General features: G+C 42.6%; 1 protein-coding gene across 1 annotated transcript; it reads right to left on the minus strand.

Moving 5' to 3' along the window:
• Positions 1 to 88: 88 nt before the first annotated feature.
• LOC124001487 (hippocalcin-like protein 1) lies at positions 89 to 27,951 on the minus strand. Its single transcript, XM_046308298.1, has 4 exons — positions 27,735 to 27,951; positions 7,187 to 7,730; positions 2,269 to 2,374; positions 89 to 640 (listed from the first exon to the last, which is right to left on the minus strand). Exons 2-4 carry the CDS (start codon positions 7,562 to 7,564, stop codon positions 543 to 545), a joined length of 582 nt encoding a protein of 193 aa, XP_046164254.1. The 5' UTR covers positions 7,565 to 7,730; positions 27,735 to 27,951; the 3' UTR covers positions 89 to 542.

Below are 27,951 nucleotides of genomic sequence, written 5' to 3' on the forward strand. Positions count from 1 at the left end.
TTTCTCGGGGCCTGGGTCTTTCTCGGGGCCTTGTCCTCGGGGCCTTGGTCTTTCTCGGGGCCTTGGTCTTTCTCGGGGCCTTGGTCTTTCTCTGGGCCTTGGGTCTTTCTCAGGGGCTTGGGCCTTTCTCAGGGGCTTGGGCCTTTCTCAGGGGCTTGGGCCTTTCTCAGGGGCTTGGGCCTTTCTCAGGGGCTTGGGCCCTTCTCAGGGGCTTGGGCCTTTCTCAGGGGCTTGGGCCTTTCTCAGGGGCTTGATACAGCATATGCAATACTTCACTTCATTCTAGATGTCATTGTTGCACAACAAACACTATCAGGATACTAAAACATACTTATGGACCAAAACATGTGGACACATATTACGTTTACAGTGAAATACAATGTGAAAATGATTACATTTTATAAACATCCTCCTATGGATTGAAATGGAACTGTCAAAGTACAAATCAAACCCTCTTCAAAAAAACAGTGATGATAATTACAATATTTATATAATATTAGTCAGTGTGACAGTGGGCTTAAAAGTAGTGTGTGTGTGTGTGTTCAGAACTGACTGGCACTGCTGGGGTCACACTGTAACAGGCGGACTATTGACGGGTCACTCTTGGCACCTTTGATGAATTCCTCCAGGGACAGCCTACCTGCAATAATAAGCCACATGATTGGATGAGGAACTTGGTTACTCATCGACGGTTAAGAATAATTAAAATTGGTTAAAATAAGAGCTAATGGGTGGAGGCAGAGAAAGAGGTACAGTCTAAAGTGGCTCCCTCTCATACACTGATTTCCCTCTTCTGCAACCCACCTAGCCTGTGTGGCTCAGTTCAAAGCTATCAGTTAGCTTTCAACTGAGCCACACTGGCTAAATGATAGCTTTGAACTGAGCCACACAGGCTAAATGATAGCTTTGAACTGAGCCACACATGCTAAGTGATAGCTTTGAACTGAGCGACACGGGCTAAGTGATAACTTTGAACTGAGCCACACGGGCTAAGTGATAGCTTTGAACTGAGCCACACGGGCTAAGTGATAGCTTTGAACTGAGCCACACGGGCTAAGTGATAGCTTTGAACTGAGCCACACGGGCTAAGTGATGGCTTTGAACTGAGCCACACAGGCTACAACTCAGCCTGTGTGGCTCAGTTCAAAGCTATAATTTAGCCCATGTGGCTCAGTTCAAAGCTATCACTTAGCCTGTGGGGAAAGGAAAGAGGGATGCCTAGTCAGTTGTACAACTGAATGCATCTTCTGCATTTAACCCAACCCCTCTGAATCAGAAAGGTACAGGGGGCTGCCATAGTCAACATCCACGGCACTGAGGGAAAAGTGGGTTAACTGCCTTGCTCAGGGGTAGAACGACAGAATTGTACCTTGTCAGCTCAGGGATGTCGATCCAGCAACCTTTCAGTTACGGGCCCAACGCTCTAACCGCTAGGCTACCTGTGTGGCTCAGTTGGAAGGTCATGGGTTCAATTCCCCCAGGGATCACACATACTCAAACTCCAGTCCAATGACTATCAACCCAACATAGCTGTTACGCCAAGAGATCCGAACCCTTTGACAAGGTCGCTAGATGTTGGGTTAAGGTCTCTATTGTCGGAGTCCATGTTTCTTATTTTTATGCCTTCACATAAAGATAGAGATTCACCTAATAAAGCAGGCCATTAAATTATGTGCAGAAATAATTTGATTCTCTCTTTCAATCAATTGCTATCAAACTATTTAAATATCAGACTATCAAACGTTCAGACTATTAAGCTATCAAACTATCAGGGAGAAGAGAGAAACATCAGTAAAGTTGTTTTTATCTGAACCCCTTTATGGGCCTGTAGTTGAATAGCCCTGCAGAAGAAACCACTTAATAGTGACGGCCTGCAATAAAAAGTCCTGGGTTGGATATGTCCCAAATGGCACCCTATTCCCTGAATAGTCCCAAATGGCACCCTATTCCCTGAATAGTCCCAAATGGCACCCTATTCCCTATATAGTCCCAAATGGCACCCTATTTCCTATATAGTCCCAAATGGCACCCTATTCCCTGAATAGTCCCAAATGGCACCCTATTCCCTGAATAGTCCCAAATGGCACCCTATTTCCTATATAGTCCCAAATGGCACCCTATTCCCTGAATAGTCCCAAATGGCACCCTATTCCCTGAATATTCCCAAATGGCACCCTATTCCCTGAATAGTCCCAAATGGCTCCATATTCCCTATGTATTTGTGGAATAGGGTACAATTTGGAATGAATCCCATGCTGGGTTCCTCACCATCGTTGTTTGAGTCCATCTGTCTGAAGATCTTGTCTGTCCTCTTCTCAGGTGTGGACTCGTCTTCTGGCATCTTCATGACCGAGGACACCATTTTGTAGATGGCCTAGGGAGATGGCACATTGATGAATAGAGAGAGGACCATAGGAGTAGATACTTAAAGCTAGAATCCTTAATTGAACCAATAACAATGCAGGCACCCCGCCTCTGTTTTGTTAAAAAGCTGAGGAATGTAGACATATAACCCCTAAAATTCATATAGAGCTATGGATGCCAAGACTGACTGAAAACTATAGTTTTAACCATGTTTTATAAGCTATACAGTGTTTGTTTACATTTTATATTGTTTATAAACATTGTAGTAAAACTTTCTATTTTGGGTTCTGATGGGGTATGACAGTTGGTGTACGACAAGCTCATGAGTTGGAGCCGTGGTTAATGATGCGCTTTTTGAGGCACTGTGCTTTTACCGGTGTTTGTAGCATTATCCACTACTGTTGCTGCAGGGAGAAGATTCTAGGAAATGTTCTGTAATTGACACAAGCTTTCTCCAATCAATCCAGGTCTGGTTGTGCCTGTGTATTTGGTGGGGGGATTGCCTAAACCGGGTGAGGCGTAGCTCTGCTAATCTTAATTTAAAAAATATATATATATATATTTCACAGGGAAAACTATTTGTAGATCAATGATCCTACAGTCGTGGCCAAAAGTTTTGAGAATGATACCAATATTAATTTCCACAAAGTTTGCTGCTTCAGTGTCTTTAGATATTTTTGTCAGATGTTACTATGGAATACTGAAGTATAATTACAAGCATTTCATAAGTGTCAAAGGCTTTTATTGAAAATTACATGAAGTTGATGTAAAGAGTCAATATTTTTCAGTGTTGACCCTTCTTTTTCAAGACCTCTGTCATGCTGTCAATTAACTTCTGGGCCACATCCTGACTGATGGCAGCCCATTTTTGCATAATCAATGCTTGGAGTTTGTCAGAATTTGTGGGTTTTTGTTTGTCCACTCGCCTCTTGAAGATTGACCACAAGTTCTCAATGGGATTAAGGTCTGGGGAGTTTCCTGGCCATGGACCCAAAATATCGATGTTTTGTTCCTTCCCCTGAGCCACTTAGTTATCACTTTTGCCTTATGGCAAGGTGCTCCATCATGCTGGAAAAGGCATTGTTCGTCATCAAACTGTTCCTGGATGGTTGGGAGAAGTTGCTCTCGAAGGATGTGTCGGTAACATTCTTTATTCATGGTTGTGTCTTCGGCAAAATTGTGAGTGAACCCACTCTGTTGGCTGAGAAGCAACCCCACACATGAATGGTCTCAGGATGCTGTACTGTTGGCATGACACAGGACTGATGGTAGCACTCACCTTGTCTTCTCCGGAAAAGCTTTTTTCCGTATTCCCCAAACAATCGGAAAGGGGATTCATCAGAGAAAATGACTTTACCCCAGTCCTCAGCAGTCCAATCCCTGTACCTTTTGCAGAATATCAGTCTGTCCCTGATGTTTTTCCTGGAGAGATGTGGCTTTTTTGCTGCCCTTCTTGACACCAGGCCGTCCTCCAAAAGTCTTGCAGATGCACTCATACCTGCCTGCTGCCATTCCTGAGCAAGCTCTGTACTGGTGGTACCCCGCAGCTGAATCAACTTTAGGAGATGGTCCTGGCACTTGCTGGACTTTCTTGGGCGCCCTGAAGACTTCTTCACAACAATTAAACCGCTCTCCTTGAAGTTCTTGATGATCCGATAAATGGTTGATTTAGGTGCAATCTTACTGGCAGCAATATCCTTGCCTGTGAAGCCCTTTTTGTGCAAAGCAATGATGACGGCACTTGTTTACTTGCAGGTAACTATGGTTGACAAAGGAAGAACAATGATTCCAAGCACCATCCTCCTTTTCAAGCTTCCAGTCTGTTATTCAAACTTGTCCTCGTCAACACTCACACCTGTGTTAACGAGAGAATCACTGACATGATGTCAGCTGGTCCTTTTGTGGCAGGGCTGAAATGCAGTGGAAATGTTTTTGGGGGGATTCAGTTCATTTGCATGGCAAAGAGGGACTTGGGCAATTAATTGCAATTCATCTGATCACTCTTCATAACATTCTGGAGTATATGCAAATTGCCATCATACAAACTGAGGCAGCAGTTTGTGAAAATTAATATTTGTATCATTCTTAAAACGTTTGGCCACGACTGTACAGTACACCTCATGTTGCTGATCCTCTCCAACAGGCTCAGGTAAAATCCACAAAATAACTATTTTGGTATTTGTTTCATTAGTCCTCTATTGATTCAGTCCCAAACTGTTTTACATGTCAGTGATCAAGTTGTCAAGATTTAGAACTTTCAAAATACAGAAAGTTTCACAGTATGATTCATTTTGCACCATATGACCTCTTGACGAGCTCGCTAGATGTTGGCTTAACCTTTTTGTTGTGGTGGGCTAAATCAGGATCACACAGAGTGTTTCTTGGTAGTCTTAAAACAAATCCACTTTGAAACAAATGAATACACCTCACACACATGGTTATGGCCTTAAAAACAAGAACACACCTGTACCAATACAGATATGGAGTTTAAATATTAAAATATTACCTTTTGAGTTTGCATCCCAATATTGCACTTTTTACACATCACAGAAGACTGAAATATAACAAAACTGTTTGATAGTGAAACACTGGATTTTCAGTGGGTTATGTTTTTAAAAATGTTTATTAATTATGAAAAAGAACAATAGCATTCCACCCATGAGGCCACTAGACTACAGGAAATGGATCTATGATTGCAACACTACCCCCTTCCTTCAGGAGAGTGTGTCCCCACTTACTATACCAACTCCCTCACGTGTACATGTATACACGTCTCTTGGCTGGCTTCTAGGGAACCATCCGACTTCTGAAACCAATGTAGTGAATTCTGGGGGAAGCCCCGACTGGGACTCAACCCCTGATCCAGTGTCTGTCAAACCAACACCTTAACAGTTACACTAAGAGGTTCGTAGTAGCTACAGTGCATTCAGGAAGTATTCCGACCACTTCATTTCCCCCACATTGTTACTTTACAGCCTTATTCTAAAATGTATTAAATGTTTCCCTCATCAATCTACACACATGTTGTTTAGAATTTGTATCACATTTATTACAAGCAAAAAACAGAAATACCTACTCGACATAAGTATTCTGACCCTTTGTTATGAGACTCGAAATTGAGCTCAGGTGCATCCTGTTTCCATTGATCATCCTTGAGATGTTTCTACAACTTGATTGGAGTCAACCTGTGGAAAATTCAATTGATTGGACATGATTTGGAAAGGCACACACCTGTCTATATAAGGTCCCACAGTTGACAGTGCAGAGCAAAAACTAAGCCATGAGGTCGAAGGAATTGTCCGTAGAGCTCCGAGACAGGCAGAGATCTTGGGAAGGGTGCCAAAACATTTCTGCAGCAGTTAAGGTCCCCAAGAACACAGTGGCCTCCATCATTCTTAAATAGAAGAAGATTAGAACTACTAAGACTCTTCCTTTAGCTGACTGCCCAGCCAAACTGTGCAATCGGTGGAGAAGGGCCTTGATCAGGGAGGTGACCAAGAACCCAATGGTACTACTCTGACAGAGCTCCCGAGTTCCTCTATGGAGATGGGAAAATCTCTCAGAAGGAAAACCATCTGTGGAACGCCCCACCAATCAGGCCTTTATGTTCGAGTGGCCAGACAGAAGCCACTCTTCAGCCCACTTGGAGTTTGTCAAAGGCACCTAAAGGACTCTCAGACCATGAGAAACAACATTCTCTGGTCGGATAAAACCAAGACAGAACTTTGGCCTAAATGCCAAGCTTCACATCTGGAGGAAACTTGCCACCAACCCTATGGTGAAGCACGGTGGTGGAAGCATCATACTGTGGGGATGTTTTACAGGATAGTCAGGATGGAGGGAAAGATGAACGGTGCTCAGAGTACAGAGATCCTTGATGAAAACCTGCTCCAGAGCTCTGAGGACCTCAGACTGGGGCGAAGGTTCATCTTCCAACAGGACAATGACCCTAAGCACACAGCCAAGACAACACAGGAGTGGCTTCGGGACAGGTCTGTGAATGTCCTTGAGTGGCCCAGCCAGAGCCTGGATTTGAAACCGATCGAACATCTCTGGAGAGACCTGAAAATAGCTATCCAGCTACACTCCCCGTCCAACCTGACAGAGCTTGAGAGGATCTGCAGAGAAGAATGAGAGGATCACCCCAAATACAGGTGTGCCAAGCATCCCTAAGAAGACTCGAGGCTGTAATTGCTGTCAAATGTGCTTCAGCATAGTACTGAGTAAAGGGTCTGAATACTAATGTAAATGTGATATTTGCATTTTTTAAATTTTACACATTAGAAAAAATGTCTAAAAATCTGTTTTTGCTTTGTCATTATGGGGTATTGTGATGTCATTATGGGGTATTGTGATGTCATTATGGGGTATTGTGATGTCATTATGGGGTATTGTGTGTGGATTGATGAAGGGGAAAAGTGATTTAATTAATTTTCTAATAAGGCTGTAACATAACAAAATGTGGAAAAGATGAGGTCTGAGTACTTTCCGAATGCACTGTAATTCCAAAAATGTATGTAGCAACTGCAGATTCTAGCTTCAAGGTGGATAAATGAGGGATACACTGATTAGTCTACTTACTATGTGATAGATGCTGTGTTTTGACACTTCAGTCTATTAGCTTCCACATACTTTACTCATTTCTATAATCCATTGGTCCTTGTGTTGATTTTATAACGAATTTTAAATTCGTATTTACGACGACGGCCTACCCCAGACCAAACCCGGACGATGGTGGGCCAATTGTGCGCCGCCCTATGGGACTCCCAATCACGACCGGATGTTACAATACACCGGTGGAAGATAGGGGATTGAGACTAACCTGTACGATCTCCAGCATCTCCGCGCGGCTGATGTATCCGTTCCCATCCAGGTCGTACATGCTGAAGGCCCACTTGAGCTTCTGCTCCAGCTTGCCTCGTGACGTTACGCTCAGCGCGATGATGAACTCCCGGAAGTCTATCGTCCCGTCTGCGTTGGTGTCGAACGTGCGGAAGACGTGCTCGGAAAATTTGGAGGCGTCCCCGTACGGGAAGAAGTTGGCATAGATCTTCGTGAACTCATTCACAGTCAGGTGACCCGTGGGGCCGTCTTTTAGGAAGCCTCTGTACCACTCCTGGAGCTCGTGGTCAGTGAACTCTGTGTTCTCGCGCAGGTCATTCAGCACCTCCGGCCGTAGCATGCTGTTCTGTTTGCCCATGGCTGAGGCAGCCCCTCCTCTCGCCCAGTTTGTGTTTCTCTCCCTCCTTCAAGACGAGTCTTTTGACGTTTTCTTGTTTTCTTTCACAGTCTTGTGTTTTCCTCCACTCTGCAACTGACTCCTTTTTCCTGGAGGGGAATGGGCAGGGGGGTTGATGGAAGATAGCCTATAGAGAGGACAGAGAGAGAGAACCTGGTAATAGGGATACGTACACTAAGTATATTTTTTATCCTTTAGAAGGCTAGGATCCAGTTTGTATGGAAAGAACCCATGACAACATCTGGCCAACTCTGAGTTAGCATCTGCATGACAACATCTGGCCAGCTCTGACGTAGAACCTGCATGACAACATCTAGCCAACTCTGAGGTAGAATCTGCATGACAACGTCTGGCCAGCTCCGAGGTAGAATCTGCATGACAACATCTAGCCAACTCTGAGGTAGAATCTGCATGACAACATCTGGCCAGCTCTGACGTAGAACCTGCATGACAACATCTAGCCAACTCTGAGGTAGAATCTGCATGACAACGTCTGGCCAGCTCCGAGGTAGAATTTGCATGACAACATCTAGCCAACTCTGAGGTAAAATCTGCATGACAACATCTGGCCAGCTCTGAGGTAGAATCTGCATGACAACGTCTGGCCAGCTCTGAGGTAGAATTTGCATGACAACGTCTGGCCAGCTCTAAGGTGGAATCTGCATGACAACATCTGGCCAGCTCTGAGGTAGAATTGGTCTTATTTGGTTCTTTCCCTCTTTCTATCCCTCTCTCTCCCCCTCACCTCTCTCACTCTCTATGACAACATCTAGCCAACTCTGAGGTAGAATCTGCATGACAACGTCTGGCCAGCTCTGAGGTAGAATCTGCATGACAACGTCTGGCCAGCTCTGAGGTAGAATTTGCATGACAACGTCTGGCCAGCTCCGAGGTAGAATTTGCATGACAACATCTAGCCAACTCTGAGGTAGAATCTGCATGACAACGTCTGGCCAGCTTTGAGGTGGAATCTGCATGACAACGTCTGGCCAACTCTGAGGTAGCATCTGCATGACAACATCTGGCCAGCTCTGAGGTAGAATCTGCATGACAACGTCTGGCCAGCTCTGAGGTAGAATTTGCATGACAACGTCTGGCCAGTTCTGAGGTAGAATCTGCATGACAACGTCTGGCCAGCTCTGAGGTAGAATTTGCATGACAACATCTGGCCAGTTCTGAGGTAAAATCTGCATGACAACGTCTGGCCAGCTCTGAGGTAGAATCTGCATGACAACGTCTGGCCAGCTCTGAGGTAGAATCTCTGACAATCTGGCCAGCTTGAGGTAGAATCTGCATGACAACGTCTGGCCAGCTTTGAGGTAGAATCTGCATGACAATGTCTGGCCAGCTTTGAGGTAGAATCTGCATGACAACGTCTGGCCAGCTTTGTGGTGGAATCTGCATGACAACGTCTGGCCAGCTTTGAGGTAGAATTTGCATGACAACGTCTGGCCAGCTCCGAGGTAGAATTTGCATGACAACATCTAGCCAACTCTGAGGTAGAATCTGCATGACAACGTCTGGCCAGCTTTGAGGTGGAATCTGCATGACAACGTCTGGCCAACTCTGAGGTAGCATCTGCATGACAACATCTGGCCAGCTCTGAGGTAGAATCTGCATGACAACGTCTGGCCAGCTCTGAGGTAGAATTTGCATGACAACGTCTGGCCAGCTCCGAGGTAGAATTTGCATGACAACATCTAGCCAACTCTGAGGTAGAATCTGCATGACAACGTCTGGCCAGCTTTGAGGTGGAATCTGCATGACAACGTCTGGCCAACTCTGAGGTAGCATCTGCATGACAACATCTGGCCAGCTCTGAGGTAGAATCTGCATGACAACGTCTGGCCAGCTCTGAGGTAGAATTTGCATGACAACGTCTGGCCAGCTCTGAGGTAAAATCTGCATGACAACGTCTGGCCAGCTCTGAGGTAGAATCTGCATGACAACATCTGGCCAGCTCTGAGGTAGAATTTGCATGACAACATCTAGCCAACTCTGAGGTAGAATCTGCATGACAACGTCTGGCCAGCTCTGAGGTAGAATCTGCATGACAACGTCTGGCCAGCTTTGAGGTAGAATCTGCATGACAATGTCTGGCCAGCTTTGAGGTAGAATCTGCATGACAACGTCTGGCCAGCTTTGTGGTGGAATCTGCCTGACAACGTCTGGCCAGCTCTGAGGTAGAATCTGCATGACAACGTCTGGCCAGCTTTGAGGTGGAATCTGCATGACAACGTCTGGCCAGCTCTGAGGTAGAATCTGCATGACAACGTCTGGCCAGCTCTGAGGTAGAATCTGCATGACAACGTCTGGCCAGCTCTGAGGTAGAATTTGCATGACAACGTCTGGCCAGCTCCGAGGTAGAATTTGCATGACAACATCTAGCCAACTCTGAGGTAGAATCTGCATGACAACGTCTGGCCAGCTTTGAGGTAGCATCTGCATGACAACATCTGGCCAGCTCTGAGGTAGAATCTGCATGACAACGTCTGGCCAGCTCTGAGGTAGAATTTGCATGACAACGTCTGGCCAGCTCTGAGGTAAAATCTGCATGACAACGTCTGGCCAGCTCTGAGGTAGAATCTGCATGACAACATCTGGCCAGCTCTGAGGTAGAATTTGCATGACAACATCTAGCCAACTCTGAGGTAGAATCTGCATGACAACGTCTGGCCAGCTCTGAGGTAGAATCTGCATGACAACGTCTGGCCAGCTTTGAGGTAGAATCTGCATGACAATGTCTGGCCAGCTTTGAGGTAGAATCTGCATGACAACGTCTGGCCAGCTTTGTGGTGGAATCTGCCTGACAACGTCTGGCCAGCTCTGAGGTAGAATCTGCATGACAACGTCTGGCCAGCTTTGAGGTGGAATCTGCATGACAACGTCTGGCCAGCTCTGAGGTAGAATCTGCATGACAACGTCTGGCCAGCTCTGAGGTAGAATCTGCATGACAACGTCTGGCCAGCTCTGAGGTAGAATCTGCCTGACAACATCTGGCCAACTCTGAGGTGGAATCTGCATGACAACATCTGGTCAGCTCTGAGGTAGAATCTGCATGACAACATCTGGCCAGCTCTGAGGTGGAATCTGCATGACAACGTCTAGCCAGCTCTGAGGGAATGAGTTAAAATGTCATGAATGTCTAATTGATCCACAGTCCTGCCACAAGCCATTACTCATTCTAGTTCTCAATCAATGAAAACCAAACAGAAAAACTGAAGTCTTCAATAATGGTATAATCTGAAATGAGTCGACTTACATCTTGAAAACTTCACAGCTGACACACTTTTTTGGGATTGTATTAACAGCGGACTTATTAAAAAATATATATCGTTTTGAGTGAACTATCCCTTTAACATACTCATTCACAAATGAAACAAACAAGAGGTTACTAAGGCAACGAGCAGCTCAAAATATGAAACTCCAGCTGTCCGTAATGAAATACAATGAGATCTACATTTTTAGATAAATCGCTTTATGCATCTGATGGAAAACCTACAATACATCAATTAGCTGGTAAATCCTGACTAATTTGCCAATTCATTTGTCTATTAGGAGATTAAAACTTCACATGCAGCGCATATTTATTAGGCATCATTATTGACCTTAAAGAAAAATGTTTACATCATCAGGATGTTTTACAATGATGTCTAAATGGTTTTTCAAATACAGTGCCTTGCGAAAGTATTCGGCCCCCTTGAACTTTGCGACCTTTTGCCACATTTCAGGCTTCAAACATAAAGATATAAAACTGTATTTTTTGTGAAGAATCAACAACAAGTGGGACACAATCATGAAGTGGAACGACATTTATTGGATATTTCAAACTTTTTTTACAAATCAAAAACAGAAAAATTGGGCGTACAAAATTATTCAGCCCCTTTACTTTCAGTGCAGCAAACTCTCTCCAGAAGTTCAGTGAGGATCTCTGAATGATCCAATGTTGACCTAAATGACTAATGCTGATAAATACAATCCACCTGTGTGTAATCAAGTCTCCGTATAAATGCACCTGCACTGTGATAGTCTCAGAGGTCTGTTAAAAGCGCAGAGAGCATCATGAAGAACAAGGAACACACCAGGCAGGTCCGAGATACTGTTGTGAAGAAGTTTAAAGCCGGATTTGGATACAAAAAGATTTCCCAAGCATTAAACATCCCAAGGAGCACTGTGCAAGCGATAATATTGAAATGGAAGGGGTATCAGACCACTGCAAATCTACCAAGACCTGGCCGTCCCTCTAAACTTTCAGCTCATACAAGGAGAAGACTGATCAGAGATGCAGCCAAGAGGCCCATGATCACTCTGGATGAACTGCAGAGATCTACAGCTGAGGTGGGAGACTCTGTCCATAGGACAACAATCAGTCGTATATTGCACAAATCTGGCCTTTATGGAAGAGTGGCAAGAAGAAAGCCATTTCTTAAAGATATCCATAAAAAGTGTTGTTTAAAGTTTGCCACAAACCACCTGGGAGACACACCAAACATGTGGAAGAAGGTGCTCTGGTCAGATGAAACCGAAATTGAACATTTTGGCAACAATGCAAAACGTTATGTTTGGCGTAAAAGCAACACAGCTCATCACCCTGAATACACCATCCCCACTGTCAAACATGGTGGTGGCAGCATCATGGTTTGAGCCTGCTTTTCTTCAGCAGGGACAGGGAAGATGGTTAAAATTGATGGGAAGGTGGATGGAGCCAAATACAGGACCATTCTGGAAGAAAACCTGATGGAGTCTGCAAAAGACCTGAGACTGGGACCGAGATTTGTCTTCCAACAAGACAATGATCCAAAACATAAAGCAAAATCTACAATGGAATGGTTCAAAAATAAACATATCCAGGTGTTAGAATGGCCAAGTCAAAGTCCAGACCTGAATCCAATCGAGAATCTGTGGAAAGAACTGAAAACTGCTGTTCACAAATGCTCTCCATCCAACCTCACTGAGCTCGAGCTGTTTTGCAAGGAGGAATGGGAAAAAATGTCAGTCTCTCGATGTGCAAAACTGATAGAGACATACCCCCAAGCGACTTACAGCTGTAATCGCAGCAAAAGCTGGCGCTACAAAGTATTAACTTAAGGGGGGCTGAATAATTTTGCACGCCCAATTTTTCAGTTTTTGATTTGTTAAAAAAAGTTTGAAATACCCAATAAATGTCGTTCCACTTCATGATTGTGTCCCACTTGTTGTTGATTCTTCACAAAAAAATACAGTTTTATATCTTTGTTTGAAGCCTGAAATGTGGCAAAAGGTCGCAAAGTTCAAGGGGGCCGAATACTTTCGCAAGGCACTGTACATGTGGGATTTTCCATAGTTGTGAGTTTAGCTATGCACACTGAGTGTATGTGATATTCCATTGTCGTGAGTTTAGCTATGCACACGGAGTGTATGTGATATTCCATTGTTGTGAGTTTAGCTATGCACACTGAGTGTATGTGATTTTCCATTGTTGTGAGTTTAGCTATGCACACTGAGTGTATGTGATTTTCCATTGTCGTGAGTTTAGCTATGCACACTGAGTGTATGTGATTTTCCATTGTCGTGAGTTTAGCTATGCACACTGAGTGTATGTGATATTCCATTGTCGTGAGTTTAGCTATGCACACGGAGTGTATGTGATATTCCATTGTTGTGAGTTTAGCTATGCACACTGAGTGTATGTGATAAGTCGCTCTGGATAAGAGCGTCTGCTAAATGACTTAAATGTTAAATGTAATTTTCCATTGTCGTGAGTTTAGCTATGCACACTGAGTGTATGTGATTTTCCATTGTCGTGAGTTTAGCTATGCACACTGAGTGTATGTGATTTTCCATTGTCGTGAGTTTAGCTATGCACACTGAGTGTATGTGATTTTCCATTGAAGTGAGTTTAGCTATGCACACTGAGTGTATGTGATATTCCATTGATGAGTTTAGCTATGCACAGGAGTGTATGTGATATTCCATTGTTGTGAGTTTAGCTATGCACACTGAGTGTATGTGATTTTCCATTGTCGTGAGTTTAGCTATGCACACTGAGTGTATGTGATATTCCATTGTTGTGAGTTTAGCTATGCACACTGAGTGTATGTGATTTTCCATTGTCGTGAGTTTAGCTATGCACACTGAATGTATGTGATTTTCCATTGTCGTGAGTTTAGCTATGACTGAGTGTATGTGATTTTCCAGTGAGTTTAGCTATGCACACTGAGTGTATGTGATTTTCCATTGTCGTGAGTTTAGCTATGCACATGAGTGTATGTGATATTCCATTGTCGTGAGTTTAGCTATGCACACTGAGTGTATGTGATTTTCCATTGTTGTGAGTTTAGCTATGCACACTGAGTGTATGTGATTTTCCATTGATGAGTTTAGCTATGCACACTGAGTGTATGTGATTTTCCATTGTCGTGAGTTTAGCTATGCACACTGATGTATGTGATTTTCCAGTGAGTTTAGCTATGCACAAGTGTATGTGATTTTCCATTGTTGTGAGTTTAGCTATGCACACTGAGTGTATGTGATATTCCATTGTGGAGTTTAGCTATGCACACTGAGTGTATGTGATTTTCCATTGTTGTGAGTTTAGCTAGGAACTGATGGATGTGATTTTCCATTGAGTGAGTTTGCTATGAACGGAGTGTATGTGATTTTCCATTGTTGTGAGTTTAGCTATGCACACTGAGTGTATGTGATTTTCCATTGTCGTGAGTTTAGCTATGCACACGGAGTGTATGTGATTTTCCATTGTCGTGAGTTTAGCTATGCACACTGAGTGTATGTGATTTTCCATTGTCGTGAGTTTAGCTATGCACACTGAGTGTATTAGTTGTGTGTATATGCCTTTATTTTTGTGTCTGATAATCCATTAATTAATAAGACTGCATTACGACTAATGACAAACAACTACCATCTGCTATAAAATTAACACTAGTTTCAGATGAACTACAGGAAGATGGAAGGTACTATACAGGACATGATGAACTACAGGAAGATGGAAGGTACCATAGAGGACATGATGAACTACGGGAAGATGGAAGGTACCATAGAGGACATGATGAACTACAGGAAGATGGAAGGTAACATACAGGACATGATGAACTACAGGAAGATGGAAGGTAACATAGAGGACATGATGAACTACAGGAAGATGGAAGGTACCATAGAGGACATGATGAACTACAGGAAGATGGAAGGTACCATAGAGGCCATGATGAATATTTTTAATCAAAGGGATGTGGAATGAGCAAGTTAGAGTTTTTCATCATGGTTCTTGTTCTGGTGGCAGCTCTGCAGAGTGAATCTGATTTTCAACCAAACCTTAATCACACTGCTAACCCTAATGCCTAACCCTAACCTTAAATTAGGAACAAAAAGCTTTTTTTTCCTTCTTTTTATTTTTACAATTTAACCAGTTTTAACTTTGCAGCTGGCCTATCTAAGGGCAAATCGGTCAGTTCTGCCTCCACGGCAAAACTCCTGACAATAAACGTCAACTTGCATAGAGTCATAATAAGGGCTAACCTACGGCCTGACCCATCTCCTTATGTATTCCTAACCCCCTGTTGCAAAAAGTGACATCCACAAAACATATGACATTTTACATTTATATTTGAGTAATTTAGCAGACACTCTTATCCAGAACGACGTACAGTAGTGAGTGCATACATCTTCATACTGGTCCCCCGGTGGGAATCAAATCAATATACAACCCAAAAGGCTCCTAGCGTCCCACGCATGTTTTCTTTAACCTAAACACTAAAACTAAGGGCATTTATACATATGAAATTCACTACCCTGGTTTAGTTCCTGGAGTGTTTGTGAGAATTCAACAGAATACGTTTTGCTTTCACAAAAACAGTTTCAGGGTGCGATTAGCAAGACGCACATTCTACATGACGTTCGTGAGATTGTTTACAACGGGCACAAAAGTTCCACGCGACTCGCGCTGCCGAGTCACAGTACCTGGTAAATTGGTCCTGGATCTTAGACCCACTACCAAACGCTCCAGTATCTGGATCACAAGGGGATATGTGAAAGTGGCCTAAAACTGAAACTAAGGGGCTGGATTCAATCCGTGTCGCCGAAGTATCGTGGAAGATCCGCATTCAAATATAAAGGTAAATACCGATTGAGCCGACACATGCAGTGTTTACGGTGAACGCAGTCTCCGCTTTTAATTGCCAATCGCGCTATAAAAAGGATCTCGAGCAATACGGATTGAATAGAGCCTTAAATAATATTAAAATAAAATAGAAATATCTGTATACAACTTAAACTAAACAAAAAATAGCGAATCAGGTCTGAAAAACTAACTGAAACTAAACTGAATTCAAAATACCTGTATAATATAAACACTATAATAATCTTGTTGTGTGTCTGTGTGGGAGACCTGCTAGTGGCTCTAATGCGAGTAGATGGAGCATGCAGAATGTGTTACACTGCAGTCGTTCTCTGTGGAAATCTCATGTCAGGGCATTAGACCCTGCCACACACACACACATTAAGTGGTGCTGGATGATCATTGACTATAGGAGGGGTCGAATGCTTCGGCCTGCTAGTCAACTCAAAGATCGTTGTAGCAGACACTCAAGTCAATTCCAATCCAACCTGCTTAATCGGACTAGAGTACAACATCATTTCTGCTGCTTTTTCTCTCATTAGTCAGCTCAGACACACCGTTGTTAGATAAAACTACGTGTGATTATTTGAAGGATGATGTGCCAATTAGCTGACGCTTTTATTTGAAAGCAACTTACAATGATGCTCGCTTACATTTTCCATAAGTGTGGCCCCAGCGGGAATCGAACCCACAACCCTGGAGTAGCAAGTGCCTTCCTTTATCAACTGCACCACAGAGGACCACATATGTCCCCTATGTTGTTATGTGGGAATGCAATTGACTGCAGCCCTTTTGATTTGAACCAAAAAAAAAATGTTTGTCATGTGGAACGCTATTTTGGCTGACTGTCATTATGGATGACTGTCATTATGGATGACTGTCATTATGGATGACTGTCATTTTGGATGACTGTCATTATGGATGACTGTCATTATGGATGACTGTCATTATGGATGACTGTCATTTTGGCTGACTGTCATTATGGATGACTGTCATTATGGATGACTGTCATTTTGGCTGACTGTCATTATGGATGACTGTCATTATGGATGACTGTCATTTTGGCTGACTGTCATTATGGATGACTGTCATTATGGATGCCTGTCATTTTGGCTGACTGTCATTATGGATGACTGTCATTATGGATGACTGTCATTTTGGCTGACTGTCATTATGGATGACTGTCATTTTGGCTGACTGTCATTATGGATGACTGTCATTATGACAGTTATCCATCCTGTCTGCCCAAAATATGCCCTCTCCTGGGGGTGCTTGTTTCAAGCCAGGGCTGTTCAATTACAGTTCTGAAGGGTTGAAAAACTGTTTTGTTTCTACCTGGTAGTTAATTGCACTCGTCTGGTGTCCCAGGTCTGAATCAGTCCCTTATTAGAAGGAAAGGATGTAAACCAGAAGGGATTCTGCCCCCCAAGACCGACATTGATCATTCTATTTGCCATGCGAATATAGCGTAACAATATGTGCTCCCTCCTTTCCCCCTGGCTTAGCACCCCCTGGCTTGGCACCCACTGGCTTGGCACCCCCTGGCTTGGCTGTGTATCGTATTGGCAGATGCTTGGCACCCCCTGGCTTGGCCGTGTATTTTGTTGGCAGGTGCTTGGCACCCCCTGGCTTGGCACCCCCTGGCTTGGCTGTGTATCGTATTGGCAGATGCTTGGCACCCCCTGGCTTGGCACCCCCTGGCTTGGCACCCCCTGGCTTGATTGTGTATTATGTTGGCAGATGCTTGGCCCCCCTGGCTTGACTGTGTATTGTGTTGGCAGGTGCTTGGCCCCTGGCTTGACTGTGTATTGTGTTGGCAGGTGCTTGGCATCCCCTGGCTTGGCTGTGTATTATGTTGGCAGGTGCTTGAAACCCCTGGCTCAGGTCCCAGTGAGCCCTTTGTGTGATGGTCCGACAGCTGGCACTATGCCCTCAGAGCCAGGAGGCCAGGGCATCTGCTTTGGGGCCTTCTGGGACTTCCCTGGGTGGTTTTCTAAGGACTGCTGCACTCACTACCCCATAATCACAAATGGGTTGAATCAATGTTTTTCCACATCATTTCAACAGAAAAATGCAATGTGATGACATTGTGGAAAACTGATTGGATTTTTAAAAAGTCTCAATGTAAAGGAATTTGGTAAATATGTAATTTTAAAAATATTTTAAATCCAATGTGATGGTTAAATTATTTGTTGATTTTCATGTTGAATTATTTTTAGCGGACAACTCAATGAAATGTAAATCAAACTAGATGTTGAACTGAAGGGGTATTGTTTCACCTCACAACAATAGTGAGCGCAGGGTTCAGACTGTTCAACCAGGGCTAGGTTTAGTAGTTCAATCAAATCTGCACAAAAAAAAACAATGTTCCTGTCTGCACCTTGAGAAGACTTGCTTCAGATCATATAACTGGGACTAAGCTAACTGGTTTGGGACAGATCAACTGTTGTACATTTCATATGTATGCATGTACACTAAACAAACATATTAACACAACATGCAACAATTTCAAACATGGCGGTGGATAACAGGGATGGAAACACATTTCTGCACACAATTTGAGCGAATAATCTTTTTGTGCGTATGGAAAAGGTCTGGGAGTCTTTTATTTCAGCTCATGAAAACATGGGACCAACACTTTACATGTTGCGTTTTATATTTTTTGTTGAGTGTATTTTTCTCCATGCAGGGAAATGCGCTTTTCGAAAGTGCAGGTTTATTGAGGAGACCAAAGTTAACACACTATTGTAACGTTTCTGAAATATTCTTCTCATAACATTGTCGTGTTGATGTTTGTTGCGACTTGGCTACCTGCCAAACTTTTCATTTATTACTTTTAATAACCATTTTACCAAAACTCTGAATTTAACACATTTAACAGGAACATCTTAGTTTTTTTCTTGCTCAACTTTCTTTATTCAACTTTCAACCCCGCACGCTTTAATACTTGGATACCAACAACCGAGCCAGGCTACCAAGAGCTGAACTCATTCAGCGCTCTCTTTGGGTGTTCCCACCATGGCTGTGGATGCCCCTCCAGCTACCTCTCCCTGTCCTAGTCAATCAACTGCCTGGGCACAGCCTAGACCACCGCGGCCCCCTTCCCCTGGGCCGTGCTCTCTGGATCAGAGCTCTGTCCCTTTGGCTGTTGAGGCCTGCACACAGCCCTCTTCTCAGGTGAGTTCTTTGGCTCTGGCCTCACAGTCTGCTTTGAGACACGGCAGATGCTGGATCATTCCGGGCTATTGTGATAGGTTCGATGTTGAGGCATATATCTAAACCTGGGGAAAAGACTTGGGGCAAAAGTTCAGGATATCACCAGGTTGCTTCCTGGGCTGTGTGTCAGGGAATGATACTGTCATGGTTCATGTGGGGTCAAAGTTCAGGACATCATCAGGTTGCTTCCCGAGGCTGTGTGTCAGGGAATGATACTGTCATGGTTCATGTGGGGTCAAATAGCATTATGAAAGGCACCTCAGAACAGCTGAAGATGGATTTTAAAGAACTGATTGTTGGTGACAAGTAGTGACCCAAATGCCCCATAATATCTGTCCCTCTGCCTTCCCTAAATGGTGGTATTGAACGGTTCAGCAGGCTTTTATCCCTCCATAACTGGCTACCAGACTATGGCAGCTCTGTGGGTGTAACAATTATTGACAATTATGATACCTTCTGGAAACAATGATGGAATTATAAAGAGGATGTGATCCACCCAAATCATTTGGGTTCCTGGATCCTTTCACAGCATTGTAAGGCTGTGTTGACACAATGACTTATCAATGACCCGAGTCCAGCTCAGCTAATCCCTACCATTGTGTCGCTGAGTTGGCATAATGCTTCAGCAAATGTACATTATCCCAGGGGCGTTGTAAGACAATGTAAGTAACGTAATTTATGTCCCTCTTACTGCCCTGAATGGCTCTGCTGATCCTACAGCTATTGTATGCAGCAATCATATGCCTATGAACCATTTATACTGTTAGCACTGAGGTGGTGTGTCCTAGTAGGAAGTCCACTGTGTGCAGCTCACCCTGCAGTAACATAAATAACCCAAGCATGTCTACCTCTGCTAAGCTTCCCAGTAAAGCAAGTTAAACTATCAAGAATCCCAGAAAAGGGTTTGAAAATAGCTCACGTTAACATATGTAGCTTAAGAAACAAGGTTCATGAAATCAATCATTTGCTAGTAACAGATGACATTCATATTCTGACAATCTCTGAAACTCACTTTGATAAAACCTTTGATGCTGTCACACCCCTATTTGTTTCACCTGTCCTTGTGCTTGTCTCCACCCCCCTCCAGGTGTTGCCCATCCAGGTGTAACCCATCCAGGTGTTGGCCATCCAGGTGTAACCCATCCAGGTGTTGCCCATCCAGGTGTAACCCATCCAGGTGTTGCCCATCCAGGTGTAACCCATCCAGGTGTTGCCCATCCAGGTGTAACCCATCCAGGTGTTGCCCATCCAGGTGTAACCCATCCAGGTGTAACCCATCCAGGTGTTGCCCATCCAGGTGTAACCCATCCAGGTGTTGCCCATCCAGGTATAACCCATCCAGGTGTAACCCATCCAGGTGTAACCCATCCAGGTGTTGCCCATCCAGGTGTTGCCCATCCAGGTGTAACCCATCCAGGTGTAACCCATCCAGGTGTAACCCATCCAGGTGTAACCCATCCAGATGTTGCCCACTATCCTGTGTATTTATACCTGTGTTCTCTGTTTGTCTGTTGCCAGTCATCTTGTCTGGTCAGGTTTTACCAACATGCTTTTCCATCTTTCTTTTTTAATCATTTTCTATTTGCTAGTTTTCCCGTTTCTGACTATTCTGCCTGCCCTGACCCTGAGCCTGCCTGCCCTGACCCCGAGCCTGCCTGCCCTGACCCCGAGCCTGCCTGCTGTCCTGTACCTGTCTGACTCTGACCTAATTACGAACCTCTGCCTGCCCTGACCCCGAGCCTGCCTGCCTGCCATCCTGTACCTGCCTGACTCTGACCTAATTACGAACCTCTGCCTGCCCTGACCCCGAGCCTGCCTGCCTGCCATCCTGTACCTGCCTGACTCTGACCTAATTACAAACCCCTGCCTGTATTCAAACTGCCCTTTGCCTGCCCCGTGTTTACAATAAATGATCTGACAACTGTACAGTCTGCTTCCTGTGTCTGTATCTGGGTCATAGCCTGAGTCGTGATGCAATGGTAGCAAGAACTATAGAAAAGACAGAAATGCCAAAGGTGGAGGTGTTTCTGTTTATATTCAGAACCACATTCCTGTAAAGCTTAGAGAGGATCTAATGTTAAATACTGTGGAAGTAATATGGCTACAGGTCCATCTACCTCACCTAAAAACCATTCTGGTGGGACACTGCTATAGACCACCAAGTGCTAACAGTCAGTATCTGGATAACGTGTGTGAAATGCTTGATAATGTGATATCAATAGAGAAGTATATTTCCTGGGAGATTTAAATATTGACTGGCTATCATCAGGCTGCCCACTCAAGAGAAATCTACAAACTGTAACTAGTGCCTGTAACCTGGTACAGGTTAACAATCAGCCTATCAGGGTTAACAATCAGCCTATCAGGGTTAACAATCAGCCTATCAGGGGTAACAATCAGCCTATCAGGGTTAACAATCAGCCTATCAGGGTTACAAACAGCCTATCAGGGTTACAAACAGCACAGGAATGAAATCAACCAACATGTATTGATCAAATCTTTACTCTGCGTTCTTAACAACACTATCAGCAAGGCAGGTCCTAAAGGCCCTAGTTTTGTCGCACCTCGACTACTGTTCAGTTGTGTGGTCAGGTGCCACAAAGAGGGACTTAGGAAAATTGCAGTTGACAGCATAGCTGCTCCTTGGATGTACACAGAGAGCTAACATTAATAATATGCATGTTAATCTCTCCTGGCTTCCTCACCACTTTTATTTGTGAGAGGTATTGACATGTTGAATGCACCGAGCAGTTTGCCAGTAGTTTGAACTACTGGCACACAGCTCAGACACCCATGCATACCCCACAAGCCATGCCACCAGAGGTCTCTTCACAGTCCCCAAGTCCAGAACAGACTATGGGAGGCGCACGGTACTACATAGAGCCATGACTACATGGTACTCTATTCCACAGTACTACATAGAGCCATGACTACATGGTACTCTATTCCACAGTACTACATAGAGCCATGACTACATGGTACTCTATTCCACAGTACTACATAGAGCCATGACTACATGGTACTCTATTCCACAGTACTACATAGAGCCATGACTACATGGAACTCTATTCCACAGTACTACATAGAGCCATGACTACATGGTACTCTATTCCACAGTACTACATAGAGCCATGACTACATGGTACTCTATTCCACAGTACTACATAGAGCCATGACTACATGGTACTCTATTCCACAGTACTACATAGAGCCATGACTACATGGAACTCTATTCCACAGTACTACATAGAGCCATGACTACATGGTACTCTATTCCACAGTACTACATAGAGCCATGACTACATGGAACTCTATTCCACAGTACTACATAGAGCCATGACTACATGGTACTCTATTCCACATCAAGTAACTGATGCAAACAGTAGAATCAGATTTTAAAAAACAGATACAAAAACACCTTATGGAACAGCAGGGACTGTGAAGAGACACACACACAGAGGTACAGACACAATCATACAAACACACAATAACATACACACTATACACAGTGTTGTGGATATGTGGTAGTAGAGTAGGGGCCTAAGGGCACACACTTCAAATGTAGTGAAATCTGTTGTGAATGTCTTGTAATGTTTTACAAATATTATAACTGGCTTAATTTTGCTGGACCCCAGGAAGAGTAGGTGATGCCTTGGCAGCAGTTAATGGGGATCCATAATAAATCCAACTCAAACTGTAACGTTTAAAGTCACATTGCTCAATGCTATGGCCACATCTGCAGTGACCGAGGGTTAGCTCAATGATTGTGTTCATGTCAGAAAAAGTTATATACATTATTTACTTCCTGATGTACCTTCAACCTGACAATTGTGTTACCTTATATTACATTGACTAATTATATTACTTTGACATTACATTCACTATTAATAATGCTTTATGACATCACATTCACTATTAATAATGCTTTATGACATCACATTCACTATTAGTAATGCTTTATGACATCACATGCACTATGAATAATGCTTTATGACTTTACATTCACTATTAGTAATGCTTTATGACATCACATTCACTATTAGTAATGCTTTATGACATCACATTCACTATTAGTAATGCTTTCTACCTTCCCCTCCTCTTATCCCGATTCCCTCCTTTACTGAGTGCCTCCTCTCTCCTTATCTAATAACCAGGAAGGAAGAATAAGGAAGGGGAACTAGATACCAATCTCTAACTTCCTGGGATACACAAACACATCATAACACTGGAGTCTCGTTTAAATGATGAGTTGAGTTGTAACTTAAGCAAATACATGTTGTGATTAAAGATAGGAGGGGAGTGCCTTAGTTTTTGTCAGCCAATCAGAATGATTAGACTAAGTCTGAAAGGAGTGTGACTTATCTGGACAGGGTGAGTCTTTAGGAAACATACAGTAGTGTATGATCCATCATTTTAAACCTTCTGGAAATGATTCAGAAAAATAAATCATCCAATCATCATAATAAGAAACATTTAGGGGGTGGGACAACAACAAGGAATAAGAAAAACAGGAAGTGGAAAATCGAGCAGCCCCAAAATATCCTGTGGGCTGCTGGGTAACAAAAGGGCCATCCACTTCCTGGTGTGGGGTTTTGGCCATCGCATCCGTTCATCGAGGGAAGGAAGTCATTGTGGATGACAATAGGCTTGGAGAGCATACCCAGCCTGGACACACACACACACACACACACAGAGTGAAGGATCTATTTTTATTACTGTAGCACATTGATTGAAATGTAAAATCTGTGTCCTGTGTCTCACCACATGAAGTATTTTGTATAAATAACTTCCTTAATTTCTTTCTCTCACCTTCTGTTTCTGTCTAACGGGGTATGCCTTCTCCCAGGGTGCACCACACATGAAATGAGATGACACTACACACTCTTAAAAGTCCAGTGCAGCCAAAAGTGTGATTGTCTTTTGTGATAATATCTTTTTAGTGTCAGAGCTGTATGGAAAGACCTACCTGAAATTTCAGCCTGTTTTGGTGGGATTGAGTTTTGGCCTGTGTGATGACATCACCAGGTGGAAAATTAGTTAAAGATGAACTCCAGGATCTTAACCTCAATAAATGCGTAACATATAGTACGAATTGGATTCGTGACGTAGTACACAACAAAAACAGGGATTACTTTCAAAACCACTGGCTGAAATTAAACAAAAGTTTGACAGTGTAGGCCTCCTGAGTGGCGCAGTGGTCTAAGGCTCTGAATCGCAGTGCTAGCTGCTATTTTTGTGTCTTTCTGCCTATTTTACTTGAAAACAATAGCAGTAAGGTGCTTAATTGTCACCCAGAAAGGATTTGATATTGAGATAAAAACGGCCGCATTGGACCTATAAAGCAACACTATTAGGACACAGGGTTACATTCAGTAGCCAAACGTTATCGAACATTGCAGATACAAGTGCCACAAACAGCCAATGGGATGCTTTGATGTGCATACATGTCAGGCATGTTTATTCTACATAGCATAGTTCTATCTGAACGTTCCAAAAGGTTGTGTCCTGCTGAACGCTCCCCAAGACGGGAAGGGCGAGCGATTTCCTGTGAAAACACGATGTTAGGAAACGGAATTCCCCACCGTACCTCTCCCCTATCTTAGGGACACGTTCTGAATGTCTCCATGTTGCTAATGACTTACTGTAACATGTCTACCTGCACTCGTCCCTCCTTTTAAAATTCACCTCTGTTTTTAGTTGATACAATGCAAGGAGACCAACAGAGACGCTCCAGTGGAGCGGTACGTTCTAAAGCTGTCAATCATAGGACATGATGCCAGTTCCTCAGTCATTATCAGTGACAGTCATGAGGTTTAAGGCAGCTCTAACCTTTTCGAAAGTGTGCTAACCACAAATTGCTCAATAAATTCAGGACATCGCTAGACTTCAGTGATCGAGACAGTTCATAGTATTTATCGTAGACTCCCTTTGCAACGTTAAAAGAAACAATAAGGAGTTGACACAATAACAGATTGCCTGAGGGGCCATCTTGGCCCCCTCTGTGTACAGCACCACTTTCAACTACAATCCAACTCAATGAAGCACGTTTCAGGGGATCCAATCGATCCCAATGTTTTCACAGAGAGAGAGATGATCAATCCAACTCAGCACGTTTCAGGGGATCCAATCGATCCCAATGTTTTCACACAGAGAGAGATGATCCCTTTAGCTTTGAGCTCAGTTCCTTCCTCTGGCACTTGCAGGCTTCTTGTTTGTTGTGCGTAATCTATAATAATTAGTTTTAGGTTTCTAGCTCACTGTCCTTTTAAACGCAAGTCCTTGGCTTGAAGCACCATTATATTTATATTAAATTAATGAATAAAATTAAAGGATTTCACTATCAGACAAGTCAGGTGACGTACTGATTTAATCAAAGAATCAAATGTTCTAAAGCAGAATTTGGTGAAAAAAACAGGACTGATGATTTTTGGAACGTCAGTTCCAAATTCATTTCCAAATGTGTTTAGCACACTACTATACTATACTATACTATACTATACTATACTATACTATACTATACTATACTATACTATACTATACTATACTATACTATACTATACTACTATACTATACTATACTATACTATACTATACTATACTATACTATACTATACCACTATACTATACTATACTATACTATACTATACTATACTATACTATACTATACTATACTATACCACTATACTATACTATACTATACTATACCACTATACTATACTATACTAACTATACTATACTATACTATACTATACTATACTATACCACTATACTACTATACTATACTATACTATACTATACTATACTATACCACTATACTACTATACTATACTATACTATACTATACTATACTATACTATACTATACTATACTATACTATACTACTATACTATACTACACTACACTATACTATACTACTATACTATACTATACTATACTATACTATACTATACTATACTATACTATACTACTATACTATACTACACTATACTATACTACTATACTACTATACTACTATACTATCATATATATATATATTTTAAACTATACTACTGTACTATACTATACTACTATACTATACTATACCATACTATACTACACTATACTATACTACACTATACTACACTATACTACTATACTATACTATACTATACTACACTATACTACACTATACTATACTATACTATACTATACTATACTATACTATACCACTATACTATACTACTATACTATACTATACCACTGTACCATACTATACTACTATACTATACTATACTATACTATACTATACTATACTATACTATACTATACTATACTACACTACACTATACTACTATACTATACTATACTATACTATACTATACTACTATACTATACTATACTATACTATACTATACTATACTATACCACTATACTATACTACTATACTATACTATACTATACTATACTATACTATACTATACTATACTATACTATACTATACTACTATACTATACTACTATACTATACTATACTACTATACTATAATACTACTATACTACTATACTATACTACTATACTATACTATACTACTATACTACTATACTATACTATACTATACTACTGTACTACACTATACTACTGTACTATACTATACTACTATACTATACTATACTACTGTACTATACTACTATACTATACTATACTACTACACTATACTGCTATACTATACTATACTATACTACTATACTATACTACTATACTATACTACTGTACTATACTATACTACTGTACTACACTATACTACTGTACTATACTATACTACTATATAGCTACCAACCATATCATATATATATTTTTTTTTAAACAGCAAAAAATGTAATTCCCAAAAGGAATGCATTTGATAGTCCCTGAATAGTTTTTTTTTACTTTCTCCAGTTCAACTATTCGTAACGGCCAATTACAACAGCGGCCAATTACAACAGGGGCCAATTACAACAGGGGCCAATTACAACAGGGGCCAATTACAACAGCTAAACTCTAAAGTCCTAATGGCAGCAGGTCCTTAATACATGGAGACAGGGGATCCCTATCGTCACATATCAAATACATTAACACTCAGACAGACAGACAGGGGATCCCTATCGTCACATATCAAATACAAAAACACTCAGACAGACAGACAGACAGACAGACAGACAGACAGACAGACAGACAGACAGACAGACAGACAGACAGACAGACAGACAGACAGACAGACAGACAGACAGACAGACAGACAGACAGACAGACAGACAGACAGACAGGGGATCCCTATCGTCACATATCAAATACATTAACACTCAGACAGACAGACAGACAGACAGACAGACAGACAGACAGACAGACAGACAGACAGACAGACAGACAGACAGACAGACAGACAGACAGACAGACAGACAGACAGACAGACAGACAGACAGACAGACAGACAGACAGACAGACAGACAGACAGACAGACAGACAGGGGATCCCTATCGTCACGTGGTCCTTCTGTAGCTCAGTTGGTAGAGCATGGCGCTTGTAAAGCCAGGGTAGTGGGTTCGATTCCCGGGACCACCCATACGTAGAATGTATGCACACATGACTGTAAGTCGCTTTGGATAAAAGCGTCCGCTAAATGGCATATATTATTACATATCAAATACAAAAACACAGATAAACACTCAGACAGACAGACAGAGAGGACACACTCCAAATAACAGCTACACGTGCAATAGTTTTTGCATGACTTTCAAATGTTCCTCTCTTTCTCTCTCCCAGAATAAGCGTGCATATCTAGTCAGCTTACCACATGGAACTCTGACTCCCTCTTCTTCTCTCCACTGTCTTCTCTAAGCCAGAGTGTAACAGGATTCAGAGGGGCTCATCTGATCTGATCATAGTCGAGGCCCCCAGGCAAAACCACCGCTACTCCGCCACTAAGTACTGCCTAACGACGTCACTCCCGGGAGAAATAGAGAGAAGTGAGGGTAATTCTCTCACTGCGGCAGGCAGGAGACATTCAC

Source organism: Oncorhynchus gorbuscha, linkage group LG17 (genome assembly GCF_021184085.1).
Source record: "Oncorhynchus gorbuscha isolate QuinsamMale2020 ecotype Even-year linkage group LG17, OgorEven_v1.0, whole genome shotgun sequence".
Taxonomy (NCBI): domain Eukaryota; kingdom Metazoa; phylum Chordata; class Actinopteri; order Salmoniformes; family Salmonidae; genus Oncorhynchus; species Oncorhynchus gorbuscha.

Bases quoted from the DNA above. Each gene is read 5' to 3' on its own strand.
- LOC124001487 (XM_046308298.1), bottom strand. From the start codon at position 7,564: ATGGGCAAACAGAACAGCATGCTACGGCCGGAGGTGCTGAATGACCTG. The intron at 2,375-7,186 runs GTTAGTCTCAAT...CCATCTCCCTAG, and splicing joins AGATGCTGGAGATCGTACAG to GCCATCTACAAAATGGTGTC. The intron at 641-2,268 runs GTGAGGAACCCA...TTATTATTGCAG, and splicing joins GATGGACTCAAACAACGATG to GTAGGCTGTCCCTGGAGGAA.